The 15371-nt window shown below is 33.1% G+C and overlaps 1 protein-coding gene across 2 annotated transcripts; it reads right to left on the minus strand.

Moving 5' to 3' along the window:
• Positions 1–687: 687 nt before the first annotated feature.
• Tg (transglutaminase) lies at positions 688–15088 on the minus strand. Of its 2 annotated transcripts, none has more exons than XM_018502072.1 (10): positions 14912–15088; positions 6272–6621; positions 5812–5944; positions 4805–5034; positions 4096–4409; positions 3437–3706; positions 3264–3343; positions 2819–2963; positions 2237–2543; positions 688–2105 (listed from the first exon to the last, which is right to left on the minus strand). In XM_018502072.1, exons 1-10 carry the CDS (start codon positions 15006–15008, stop codon positions 1797–1799), a joined length of 2235 nt encoding a protein of 744 aa, XP_018357574.1. In that variant the 5' UTR covers positions 15009–15088; the 3' UTR covers positions 688–1796. The 2 variants fall into 2 exon arrangements, with proteins under 2 accessions (XP_018357574.1, XP_018357573.1); XM_018502071.1 differs by lacking the exon at positions 14912–15088 and adding an exon at positions 8104–8332.
• Positions 15089–15371: the final 283 nt, after the last annotated feature.

Genomic DNA, 15371 nt, shown 5'->3' on the forward strand with positions numbered 1-15371 from the left:
CTTTAAAAAAATTTCAAATCTGAAGTAAACTGCGCTGTGTAGCAGAATTATTTAGATCGACGAAGGCCTAAAGTCAAATTCCATTAAATTTTAGATATCCGTCCCTGCCCTCACTCTTCATCCTCTTCTTTTCTGAATAATCACGCACTCGCCACAGCGACCCTCTCGATTGCTGGTCGTTAATATCGGCCGCCAGGTAGTCTCTGTCGATTGAATTTTTTACTGGTGCTCACCGCGGAAGCCGCGGCTCAGACCGGTACCCCATTCGTGCAGTTGCTTCTTAAGAGTAACAGACATTCGCTTTAAACGTCCGTCATTCGTCATCGGGCCCGCGATGCCAATACGATCCGACAGGAAATAGGACAGTATGGCCGCGACGGGATCCCTCTCTCCTGAGATCGCGCGAAATGCGCGGCATTGATGATATTCCCCGTCGTTATTTCAATGACATCCTCGTCCGTTAAACGGTTCGCAATTTACAGAGACAAATGTGCTCTCAAACGATCTCTGACACCGAAGGTAGACCGAACGTCAATTGTTCCGAAAGCATGGATGATTATCATCAAGGTTGATCGAGAAATGAGAAGGTCAGGTTGCAATTGAGACAGAAATAAATGTAAACGCAATCAAATGAGTCAGATTATTTTCTTTACGTACAAAATATAACGTATGTATAAATGTTGCGATTTTATATTCTATGAACACGAAGACAACATAGGTAATAATAATGACCATTATGAAAGATAAATAAAAGATAATGCATTAAGAATAATTTTGATTGTATCTCAGCATAGCTAATTCAGTGTGTTGGAACACACATACGCACGCACATATATCTATACACATACTTCGTGCAAGTTATTATATTTAGTTTTGATTTTTGGCATCGAACAATTACATAATTAGTGAATTACAATTTTACAAGAATTATGCTATTTCTATCGCATCGAAAAATTATTATTATATTTACTTTTTTTCTGGCTATCCAATCATAAGGGCTCTAACATCTCTTTTGAATCCTCTCATCTCTCCCTAGATCTATGTACTAATCTTTTATCATGACCCTACGACGATTGTATGCTAAAGATAGGTCAATCTCTGGATATAGCGATAGTAGTAAATAAATTTTGGTTATTATAACACTATTAATAAAAATAAATATAAATCTATAAAGGTATATGTCGTTAAGTCGAAAACTTCATGATTCTTTTCTTTCAAGAAAATATTAACATCGTCAAAATGAACTACAGAATCGACGCAGACAACTCGTGGCAATAAAAATAACAAACGAATTGAGTGGCGATTTCAATCCTCTTTGAACGGAAGTTTAAAATGACACGTGAAAGATCACGAAGTTGTCGATAGACTGATGACTTTCAGAATAAACCTTCAGTTATTTCATTTTATTTGAATAATTTAATTTAATCTATTAAATCTCGTCTTTCATTCCCTTTTTTCCGAACGATCATACGAGGGTCAATCCCAGATTATAGGGATTAATTTCCGTGACCTAAATAAGGATCGACGAATGCACTGTTTTAAATGGTGTTATTGCGTCCGTCCGCGATATAGGCAAGTGTTCTAAAATCCAATCAAAATGAATTTAAGTCATGGTATGCGCGATAGAGCACTGGCATGGTTTCTGAAACATCCATCTATGCCTCCTTTTTAATCCTTTTAATTTCTGTAAAATAAAGAATCCTGAGGCTTGAACGTAACAATATGAATCGACTATAAAAATATGAAAAACATGACACGGGACATTATTTGCTAAAATATCATAGAAAATATTGCGATCACTCAGAATTATTGATTATCTTCGCCGATTTGACTATAAAATTGTTTGAATGTCCATCGACGTCCTCTAATTCCCTCGAATAAAACTTCGCCGCTATTCTGGCTTGTCCGTCTAACTTCGGCATCATGGAGAAGCTACATTCCGCGTCTGCATCCACCTCGACAGGTTCAAATAGCTTCAACTTCAGTTGTTCGTCCAAACCAGGCCCCTCGATAAGGAACCTACCCTTCCTCAAAGGAATTGGCAATGGATTGCGGAACTTGGCCGAAGCGTGGAGAGTCTGACCGACAACCGCGTCGTTATGCAACTAAATGAGAAAATTTAATTTTTAATATAAAATATATCTATATATTTATCGTGTATCTACTTACCCCCTCTATTTTTTTTCTTTTACTTTTATTGCTTACAAATGTTGGTTATGCGTATCCCAATAATTACCGTGATTTTAATATCGGGTTTCCTAACACGGAAGTCGTCCTGCGCGAAGTACTCGAAGTTCGTATCCTTCACGGTAGCTAAGCAGGAAATGTTGAAAGCGCATTGATCTAACAATCTCGGGCTGTACTCCTCCCAGGAAACGTCCATGCGAATTTCCTCGAGCACCCCTGGTCGAACCAGTCTGTCGATGTGCAATCTCTTCACCGGATCGCCTACTCGACCGGTGTACAACACAGTTTCCACTCTCAGAATTACGGTCACACGGTATTCCAGTGTCGAATGCCGATTTTTTATCAGTAATACGACGCTATCAGAAAGTAAGGAAGACTTTTAATGAATATCGCAGTAGAATAAAATTTTATAAAAGCATTAAAAAGCAAATAAAGGTGTTTATATTAAACGGTTAAATTCAAGAAATGAATCTGAAGAACTCTACGTAATTTTGATATATTTTATTAATAATGCTATTATATATATATATATATATATTATTGAGTATTATCTTGGCGTACAATTATTACAATTGAACAATCATTCTTTAAAAAATACTTGCAACAATAATAATTCAATCAAAGTAAATACCTGAATGGCTGCCCAATTAAGATATCATCACGCAGTTCGAAAGTGAACATGACGTCGTTGAACTCCTCATTGAGATAATAACGACTAAATAAAGACTCACTCTGGCGCAGCGCCTTCAGCATGGCAGCACGTTCTTCATCAGATTCTATATTGAAATTAAAAATGATTATTACTTTTATAATTAGCTTTATATTGAAGCTAATATATATTTAGTATTATATCGAATATAATATTAAATAAATCAGTTATTATATTAAATAAATATTTCAGGATTAGATGAATTGATCGCAATGCTATGACAATTCAAATAAAATAATGATCGATAGAATAATATGATCTTTTCATTTCATTATGAATATAGGTTGACACAAATATCAAAAATTTTGTTTTTTAAACAACCTGTAAGCGACAATCTGCTCAATATTTTCTGTTAAATCCCACTTACTTTCTGGATACTTATAAGTGTGCGTAATGTCTTCTCTTGTCCATCTGCCAACCGCTTTCGTACTGATCAACTGACCGATGCTGCGAAATCATTGTCGTTTAATTATTTAATGCAATTAGTTATCCTAATAATTGCGATGCCAATTAACAGTACAGATAATTCGTTATACGTACCCGAACATATCCTTGCGAACTAATTTCAATGGCTGTGTAGGCCCGTTGTAACGCCAGTAGACTTTATCGGCGTTCACCTCGGCGAACAGAAACGCGTTGTCGTAGGGACGTAAGACTTCCCCTTTTTTCACAGCGGCCACCGACGCCGGTCCACAACGATACGCTCCCTCGCTCAGTTCTTGAGGAGTAGCATCGATCATCTGCCATCCTGAACAATCCGGCGACAAATCCAGTCGCTTCATCCACACTTCGTTCCAGACGTGGAAATTCCTATCATGACGAAATTCGATTATTCTATTACCTACTGCCATCAACGTTTCTAATTTTTATTAATAATAAATTTACAGTGTTTTAGCATAAAAGTACCATTAAATTGCTTGTCGATTTAATTATAATATTACGTATTCCGGCTTTAGTTTAAGACTGTATTTCAAGACCAATAAATAATCGATATCCAATTTGCTTAAACTGAAAATTGTAAAAATTTACACAAAAATATTAAGCATCAAGAGTCTTGACCGAATATGATCTTTACATATTTATGTTGAACATTTCTCCATCGATTTTTACTCATTATTGTCATTATTTTTGTTTTGATTCTTATTACATTTGGTAGTTACTTGCAAGCAAAAGCTGAATGTTGTTTGCCTTCAAATTACCATATGGAATCGCTGTTGAGCTCTTCCATGATCTTGCCTTCCGCATTTACGAAGTAGTCCACGGTCAAGCTGCTCTGAGTATCATGCGCACTTGAATAGTTGGTCACCACTCGACAGGGTATACCGAGAGTACGACAAATCGTCGCCAACACACCGGAGAAAACCCAGCACTGTCCGTACTTGACCGGTTTCTTCGTCTTGTAATACTGCTGAAGTATTTTCTGTGAACCCATCCATCTCGTAGGTGGTGTACCGCCCCCGTAATCGTCCGACCAATTTCCCATCACCGCCCCGTTGTCATCGGGAGAGTTCACCTAGAAACCGATACCATTTAGCAGCCGAAACTTCGCTCGTATACTGAAGAAAGAAGTATATGAAAAGAACGGTTTGGTTGAAGTATCTAAAAATTTAGATAGATACAGATCTGAAAATAATTTTGTTGGATTTTGTTTGTATCAAAATAATTATGTAAAACGCTTAAGCTGGTTGTTAGAATGTCAGAACTTTTTGCAACATTGTTTATCATGCTTGAGTTTCCTAAATTATTTTTTTACATAACATTTTAATGGTTTAACAACATTATTTTCAGATCTATATATTTAAATTATTAGATACTTCAGTAAAATCGTTCTTTCGATGTACTTTAAATACTTTTTCGAAATACGAGTTAGTTTTGCGGGGAAAATTCTTTTTCCTAAATATTACTTACCGCAGCAGATAAACAACGTGTTATAATGACCGGGTCATTCCTGCCAGAGACACGAACCTTGCCGACATAGTTCATCAGGTGCAAGGCGCAATCTAAGATGTCCCGTTCGAATTGTGCGTACTTCCATACGGTGGGTCGCAAACGGTTGTGACTACCGCGCCAGATTAAACCATCCTCTGCCAACACGTACTCTTGACGTTCAGCCTCGCCATCCAAGTATATTACGTCGTCTGAAAAAGCGGAAATACTCAACAAAATTCGGAATCAACAATAACATGCATTACCGCCGTGCGGTTGGAAAACCGACCGCTACAGACTATGCTTTATTTTTAGTAGTTATACACAATTATGTATTATGTGTCATACATGTGTGACGTTGAGCTTTCATAAGAATTGGTGCGTCATATGTGACGTGTTAAAATACGAGGATCGTAATGAACAATAGTTGTTCATAAATTAGGATGTTCTATTATTGAAAAATCAAGTATATCATTTTAATTTACAGACTTTTTTATTTTTCTATATAATCTTGGTTTTTTATATATATTTTTTCCGCTATTCTGGAAGTTTGCATATTCCCTTGTAACAGAATTCCATTTTTTATAATGTAAGGTAAACGGATTTAAACGATGTTGTAAACATTTATTTATATTATAACAATTTATTAATTATAACAATACGGAGGCAATCCACAAGGCAGTGCCACTATCTTTGAGCAGCTGAAACAGATTCTATACTTCTATTACAAAAAAATATTTACTCTCGATCGATGGGAAAAATGTGTGCAAAAAAATGGAATTATGCAGAAAAAACAAATCTGTTAAGATTAAGATGATAATCCTTGATTTTTCAATAACATAAAAAATTATTGTTCATTACTTTCAGTATGACCCTCTTTTATAATCTTCAGCTTCCCTACGCGTGGATCTAGAATATTAATTTGTAAAATGTCCATTGTTAGTTATCTAATTTTTGTTGGAAAGATTAAAATATTTGCGAACACATACCTCTGCACCACGGATTACAGATTAAGTAAAATGGCTGATCCATCGTGTAACTGACAGCACCTTCAGATTCCTTGTTCTTGGTATCGATATCCATTTTCCATCTACCAATAATTGCGTTTGCAGATGTCACAACCTAAATAGGATAGATTTTGTTAATAAGGAGCCTTATCTATTTTAATTCTTCCCTAGTTTCATATACGTACGTTCAACGTTTCCACATTAATTAAGACGAATGTTGACGATTTTAATATTGCAATTCGCGAGACACCGATAATTCAATATATAAATTCAATTATTTTAAGTCTATTTTACTTTAAGAATGGAACATTAATTCTAACGTAATTATAAAACTATTTCATATTAAAATTACAAATTTGTCAAGCCTGTTAAATCTAATTAAAATCAAATTTTCAATAGCAAAAGCTCTCACAAGATCTCGCATTTCAACTCCTTTACTCGCCTTTATTCTTAAGAAATTTGGTCCTCTGGCATCTATAGTGGTCTGCCAGGCGGCTTCTGAAATCTCTCCGGGGTGAAGCAAAGCGGTTGCCACCAATGTCCCGTGTCCATATTGCGGTCTCTCGACGCCGTCCAGGGTGAACACGATAGAAATACCGTCGATAGAAGAACTATAATCCCGAGATAGACTGAGATGCAAATAAAATTCTTGACCACGTCTTACGACGAGTCTTGCTCTGTCATCCCGACGGGTCATCAGCTCATATCGGGATGTACGATGGTTTTCACCGTTTTCTTCGATGCAAGGGTCTACATTGTGGATTGTTAATACTGGAACGCCGAAATCCTCCCCTGCAAATGACAACGTTCTTAATCTCTTGAGTATCTATGACATCTATAGATGTCATGGACTAAAAAAAATTCTGAATGCTGTGACGTCTATAGAAGTTTCGGAATAACTTTTCACTCAAGTGATTAAGGATTACAAATAATTAGATACAATTATACAAGAAAGTTTTAACAGAAAGCTAAAAATTATCATTTCTATCCCGATGAAGATAACAGCATCAGATAACAATTAAATCGCGGATATTTGTAAAATCTTGGAATAAAATGGCACATTGATCAGTTGTAGAAGTAGCTTTAGTAATCGAGAATTACATGGTTGAAGAACGCGAATTCTCCTAGAAAAGAAAGTAACTTAAATATCGAAAGCACATAATAACGAAAAATAAGATTTTATCAAATCTGTACAAACTATACAAAATTTTTTGACCACGAAGATTTGAACAAAAACATCCAGTCGTTTCTAAGTCTAATAGGGAATACTTATTTATTATAGAAGGTTTATAGACAATTTTTTTAAAAATAGCTAATCCTTTAACTAAAATCAAAGGGCTACTTGGAGGCGAGCTCTTTATTCGAGAGAGTAATTATTTTCGTGAAATGTTAAACCAAAAGAAATTATATCCCATTAGAGAGTCACGTTTCAGGCGAGTGATAAGATAGACGAAATACGGGTAGTGACACAAATTTCAAAAAAACTTAGAATAGCAATAAAAAATATATATTTCAAAGCATGCGATGTTAGCGATATCAAGAAACACGAGTGTCTCTGATGTCAGGTCAATGGATAGACTCTCGAGATCGTACATATATATTCGAGCAATAGACTTGCAAACACCTGAGATTATCGGTTCTCAATAACATCTGAACTGATCGAGTAAGTAGGCTCAATCAATGGCTTGGATTCGAATTACATAATAAAAGTGCACTGGAAAAAGATCCTATTCAATTAATTGGAATTCTGGTAAATTCAATCAGAAAGGTAAATTAGATACTTATAGTTAAAGTTACCAAACATTTTAGAGATAATTAAAAATTTAATTGTAATAACCAGAAATCTGATTCGTATGATCAGAATTCATTTTATTTATACTTCTTGTTAGTTCATCAGTAGTGTCGCTGCGTTTGGCTTAGCGCCGAGACGCTACCGTGTCTCCTGACCAGAATGTTCTTCTCAGTGTGTTTTTGAAATGTATGTCCCGTAGGCTAACACGATTGTAAGCTACTATATGTACATGGAAATTACATACGAAATATTATAAAAGACAGTAAATAAAACTGCGAAAATAACATGGGAACAAAAAACTTTGTATATACCTCTGTTTTTCTTTTTTTCAACGAGGGCAGAATGTTATAGCTCAGAAGCTACCCTATCTTACGAGTCACACCGCGTTCCCGAAATTTCAATAATACAAAATTTGCAAATGCGCCCAACTTCATTTTTTCTATAAGATTACATATATCCTTTATAATCCGCGAGAGACTCACAATAGAATCTGAACGGAAATGGTCGGGTACGCCGATCGTTGAATATCCGGTAGCGATCGTAGAATCTGTAAAACATCCCGCGACGGTCCGGGTGCACCGGATGTCCCGGCTGCGGATACGAACGAAAAGCTGGATACATGAATGAGGAACGCGTCGGACGCGAGTTCGTTGAATGACTGAAGAACCTGAAGCCACAACGAGGAGGAAGGAAGAATATGTAGCTGAGGTGGGTCGCTGCAGTTGAGGTGGGTCGCTTCTAGGAGCAATCTCAAGGACGTACGTGCTGCAACAACATACGCGACCATACATGGCGTCATCGGTGACACCCGCTGTCAGTAGGAGTCACCCACTTTTCGTTCCCATAAATTAGTCGGCGACTTATAACCGCAATTGAGTTATCATACATCTTGATTAAAGTCTATTCTTTTTGAGTTTCTTGAACAATGTCTAATTAGAAGACATTTTAATAGGAGACAAATCTGTTCCTTATCATAAAATTGATATTGTATTATAAAATCGATACAATACTACTTTTTAAAATTTTTATATAATGTATTAAAATTTAGGTATATAAATTGTTTATTATTAGTATCTAGTATTTATTAAAATTTCTGACAATAAAATGAATGCAAAATTTTATTTTACAAGCTAAAGATTCCGATCGCTGTAATTAGATTACAGAAAGAGTAAAATTATTATTAAAATATTATATAATTATTTATTAAAATATATCATATATATTAGGTATCTTACTCAATATATAACATTAGATAATTTTTATTGAAACTGTGATCATTTAGTCGAAATATATAATGGCATAATTATAGAAATTCATCAATTGTAATAAAAAATCACATACTCTTATTTTTAATATCTCAGAGATACAATTTTGAAAAATCATATCATTATCATTCTTAACATCTATACTGTTCTCACAACTAATCCGAGGATATATTTGTAACTTATTAATTGTAAATATAAAAGCAATTATTTCCTTCTACGATAACAGCAACTAGATGATTCAGTTCAGCAACATATAACTTCAAATGTTAAATATAATTATATTTTCATTTTTTATTCTTTATTACTTTATAATCTTAAATTTCAAGAGTTATCTTCTTGAATTTTACAAATTTTTTTATTTATAATTTCTTTAAATATTTTTTTCTTTCTTGAGATAAAGTTTTGCGCAACTCTTTAGTTTTAAATTACTTTCGACCAATTGATTCCGACAGAAAAAAAAATACAACAATTATATTTACAAAGATCGATGCGAAATCGATCGTATGACGGCATTTTGTAATTTACGGATTGCGGGTCTATGCAATCAATTTAATAACACAAACCTACATTCATTAATTATACCAATTAAAGAAAAGTCATTAAAACCCACTACGATTTAAAGAAATGCGACATGATCGTTTTCGAAATCTACATGAAACAATCGATTCCTTAGATAGAAATATCCCACAAGTTAGAATGATATGGTATCTCGGTGATTAATGATCAGAAAAAAGCATCGATCATTATCCTGGAATGCGTGTTATAACATGCAATCGCACAAGATTCCCGCATTTAAATAACAGAAGCGGTAATTAAGCTTCACTATCTCTATGAAATAGTACGTTTCTCGTTATCGGATCGTTGATTAACTCACAATCAGTTGTTCGATATAACAGGCTCGTTTCTCTTCAAGAACACATGTAAGAAGAAATCACTTTATCATCACCGACTTGTGATTTCCATTTCGATTGACGTGTAAAATTCAATTCGGTGAAACCGACGGTTTACAGAATTTCAGGTCAACTAAAGAAACCAAGCTTTACCGTTTACGGGAAGACAAGGTGGTGCTCCGTATTAGTCAGGGCGATCTGCGACACGGACAATTTGCAAAAGTGTCCTTCTCGTAATAGTTTTCAATGATAGCTTTCAATGACATCGATAATTCTTAATGCATGACATGAGAGGATGGCTTTCATTCAGATTTGATATAATCAACTTTGTATGACAGTGCGATAGCTTTTAATTCATTATGTTACTTCTCGCTCCAATACACTGTCATTAAAAGCAATTGATCTGCGTCACATACTTTTTGCATGTGTCAGTCGACCATAATATGTTGCTTAAGACTTGAATTATATTACTACAAAATATTATTTGAAGATAAACGAGATATTAATAGAGGTGGAGATATTTCAATTAAGCGGACACATTTTTAGGACATTTTAATTTGTAAATAGAAATATTATTACATCTCTCTCTCATGTTTTAGCACAGAATTTTAATAAGGTAGCAAATGATTACGTTACTCTTGTCGCGTTATTCAATCTGCGTATAACAATAGGCGCTCCATTTGTCATTGTAATCAGCTTACTTCATCGGTCTGAATACGAAAATGATGGTGTTCAAATGACTCAGTCACGGGATAATACATCACATGATATGTATCATGGACATATGTATTATTGCAAAAATAAGAAATCTATATAGAACGACCATACAGGGCGTTTTAGATTGAAATTGTTTGCTTTTGGTCGATTGTCTTTTTTAGTTAATTTAAAATTAGGTAATATTTAAATTTTTAGATAATTTAAAATTTAAATTAGTTTATAATTAATCTTCTGATAATGTTTTAAAATAACTGAATCTTAAAACTAAACTTGAAACTAAATGAAAAATAAATAAAGTTAGACTATTTTTACAAAACGCAAATTGCATTTTTTTATGCGACGAACACGATAGAACGTGAATAATTACAACTCGGAAGGACGTTCGATGCAATTTTCCAATGCATTTTCTGCGTCGATTCTTTCCGAGTGATAAAATTAGAATTCCTATCGGGATCGTATGTCTTGCGCTGAAAAACATGTGCAAGCGAAATGCTTGCCAACGAAAAACTTGTTTTGGTTATAGATATACGTCGAGATTTCTTAATGATCGCTTGCAGTCGGAAGAAGCACGCGATAATGACATGTAAATTTCTGTAGCTGAGAAACTGAATGGGAAATAGAAAAATACAAATCCAAAAACAGATACAAGTGATGAGCAATTTACATACAAGAGGATGAGTCAACGAAGAAAGTTATCTGAAAGAGCGTGACTTAATAAATAAAATGCTTGATGAGAGTCTCCAATGGGTAATCATGAAAGCACGATTCAGAGAAGCTTTCGTGACTAATCTTCCGTCAGTTTACGATTAGAGAAAACACCGAAGAATCTTGTGAAATTGTACCTCGCGCGGCACTTAACGTAATAGAATGTAAATTATTGGGCCAATTTCACCATCTTTGATTAGTTTAATCGATCGATTACATTTAAGAATTGTTAAAATTACATTTAAGAATTGCAAACTTAAAACCGATTATCTCTAATCTAATTTCTTAATTATTTTGATCATATATATATAAAATTTTAATTTTAAGTTTAACAATTTTTTAATAATTCATTTAATCAAGATGGCTAATCAAAGATAGTGAAATCAGCCTGTAATGCGGCCTATGATTTTTTTTAGAGAATAGTGATAAGCAACTATTATATACTGTACATTACTTTTTCTTGATTCTTGAGTTTGAAGAAACCTAGAATGCGATATAAAATATTCTGTGGTAAATTGAGTTTTTAGTCGACAATTTAAATATATTTAGTTTGTTTATGAATATTTTCATGAATTTTAAATAAAATTGGCAACAACAAACACGACTCTATATCGGCGAAAGTGACGTCATCGTTTAGCGGTCACGGCGCGCCGCTTGCGTAATTTCGCTTTCATTCGTGGCGATGAATGAAGCCACTGACGCGAGTTCAAGACCCCGTTTTGACACTTTTGACAAATGAGATTATAAAAATTCCTTAAATAAAACGTGCAGAATTGATTTGTTTTTTTTTTTGTTATTTAACAGTTAAAAATAATGTATATTATGATGTATATTCTTTTCCCAAGAAAGTTAGCGGATTCTATATGCGTATTAGGGTATCCATATACATATATCTTCGGCACATGATAAATAGCACTCGCGAGACGATACCTAATGAATAATACTGCCGTTTTTAAATGTATATGATCATATTTTAAATGTATATGATAATGAAGGCCGGCGCCTCACGGAAGCTGACACTTCCCATCTGGAGTTTATTTTCTCAAACGGAGAACACGCGATAAATCGAGCATGCTCGAGCGAACAAATCACGCTTTGTATCAATTGAATCCACGTTTATTAGCAAACCATACGATCGCTTATCAGAATGTAGAAGTTCTGTGTTGAGAAAATGTAAAATAATTTAATATATCCTTTTATGTTTTTCAAGAAAATTTTCTTGAATTATTGGAGAGAGCAAAATATTTTTCTAACTCAAGCAAAAACGAAAATTTGTAGATAGTAAAAATACTGAAAAATTTGAATATAAATATGAATATACATATATTTTTAACTTTTTTAATTTTATATTTTCCGACGAATTAAGAATTAATATTAATAGACTATATAATCAATGATACTTGACTCGAACAGACGATAATAAACATTTTTATGTTATGTCAATTATTTGATCACTCATCTCAATCGTTCAATTCCTGTAATTCGCGATAATAAAATCATCGCCTACGTATCAAATTATCTTGTGATATTTTTCTTCTTGAATGATGACATCATACGTTACATATAAACTAGCGTCAACTGTTACTTGTAATTTTTATCGCATCCAAAATCGTTGATTAAACACACGTTTTTACGGTACGTAAAACTTATAAGCATAGCAATATACATCGTCCCTGACCAATATTCTGAAAATAGGTTTTAGGATATACCGGAAGAGTACTTTGCTTCTTGACTGCAATGTTAAGATCGATATAACATGATTCGGTTGTTCAACTCTTTACTGATGTATTCAAGTTTTTTTTACAACATATTCTAGTAAATCTAAAAACATGCTTAATTTGATTGATTGACGTTCTGACTAATCCTTTTATCCCGTGTTTGTGAAAAAATAAATGATTATCTTGACATTTAGCGTGTTTATATGAAGAAAACAAAAGATATATATAACTTTAGAAATTATCTAATAAATAATAAAATGTACATAATTATAATAATCTAAATTAATGAGAATTATTCATAACTAACAATTTAAAATAATTGTAACAAGTAAGATTTTTGGACATTGTAAAATCGTAGAATTGAAGAAATCCGGTGTTAAAAAGCTTCGCGATAATTCGCATCATTCATTTATGTGAAAAATTTACAACTCCAAACGATGCGCATCACTGTATTATCTGCACCTCGGAGGGGCACCTCTCGCACGTGCTTCTGTTTATAATGATCTACTTATTAGGCGTACAATACAGGTCGCATTATTTTACGCTCGCGTGATTCATACATCGCCGACGTTCGGCTATTTTATTTGTTTTATTAATTATTTTTCACCTCGCCCGCGCACACCGAACTCTGCTCTCAGAGAGGTCAATTGACTACGTGGTGTCAGCAGACTCGAGATACATCTTGTTATCGAGATTCATTCGATCGTGAATTTTGCAGAGCGATATTACATTTGCTCGAGTAAGACACAACAAAAAATTCATTCGGCCTGACAAATTCAATTGTTGATTAAAGAAAATAATGTCGTGTTTTCACGGAAATACTGAATTTTTATATTATTTTTTTTTATCTTGCGGTTTCTCAACAAATAGATAAATTTAGACAAATATTACTATTTATTATGCTTTCTAGGATAGCATTTTTTCAAGTTGGAATTATGTACATAATTTTCAATATATTATACAACATTTTGAAACTAAATTAATATTTAAAAAAATGAAAAAGCGAATGCAAAAAAATAAAAATAAAATAAAAAGGAAAAAATAAATATCCTATACAATAGAAAAAAATTATAAAAGAATAAAATGAAAATAAAAGAAAAATTATATCATTGTATATAATAGAAGTAGTCACTTTTGTATTCCGATTCTCACAAGTTACGTATATAGGGCCGATTAAAGCAATCGGGTAAATAATTATATATGGCTTTCAATAATTACAGACATCGTGCTAATAATAGATGTGTAATTACTTCACTTTTGATATCCATAAATATATCGTCCGTCACTTCTCGGTAATGTGAGACGAGAAATCGAAGAGGGATCCGTAAAAATTTATTGACTCACGTATTAGAAGCGAACACGCATAGCTGTTCGGAACGAAAGGGAAATAATATTCTTATCTCTCTTATAATTTTTTAGCTCCTTTTTCTTAATGCAGTCCAAACTTTCGGTAGATATGTAGATAATCGTAATCCCGCAAGAATATTTAGCTCGCCCCGGGAAAACATTAAGGACGTAATCTATTCGAAAAGTTACTCTTTCTTCCTGAACTTTTTAATCAGCATTAATAATAGCATTATAATTAGGATTTTTTCCTACACTCTATACAAATATATAATAATGTTATGGCATTAATATTAATACGAAATATACTGAAAAACAATGTAATAAATTTTAATAAATATTTATTTGAACAGTACTAATTAAATATTTATTAAATGTAAACGTATATTTATTTGATACAAGAAACTTTAATTTGATTTAATCAAATGTATCATTTTTGTAGTAAATATTTATTCATTGCATTACTGTAAATGTTTACTGTAAATGTTAATTAGTATAATACTATTTACACAAATATTTATTAAAATTTAGTAAGTTTTTTTCAGTGCAACATCTTAAATATTTTTTGAAGTACCAGAATGTTTATGTAATGTTCGATTATCATTATTGATTCTCGGATTGATTAGGAATTAAAGAATAGAATTAACTTACCGAGGGCAGTAGAGGGTGGTCGTGGCCCGATTTGTTGGGGCCTGAACACGGCTCTAAATCCGGAGAGGCACGAGCACGAGCAACACCTTTTTTTCATAATTAGTCGCGAACACAAACGCTATTTCCAATAAAAGTTCCTCAATACTGTTCGTCAATCATAAATCCACGTTTTATGAATCATATTTAATAAAATGTTCATTAATTTCAATTTTCATTATTTTCTAAATCTTATTATAAGCTTCGTTTGAGTGGCAGTTATGAAGATTCCGCATCCACCAGGCATGAAATTCTAAAAACAATTAAACAGTTTTATAATTTGTAAACTTAGAAATAATTAAATAGTATAATTATTGTGTGAATAGTTATTATTTTAAAAAATTATCAAAGTTTATATATATATATATATATATATATATAAAATCAAAGACTCAATGAATCACAAATTACAAAAGTATCTAAA

The sequence above is a fragment of the Trachymyrmex cornetzi genome, unplaced genomic scaffold (assembly GCF_001594075.2).
Source record: "Trachymyrmex cornetzi isolate Tcor2-1 unplaced genomic scaffold, Tcor1.1 scaffold147, whole genome shotgun sequence".
Lineage (NCBI taxonomy): Eukaryota > Metazoa > Arthropoda > Insecta > Hymenoptera > Formicidae > Trachymyrmex > Trachymyrmex cornetzi.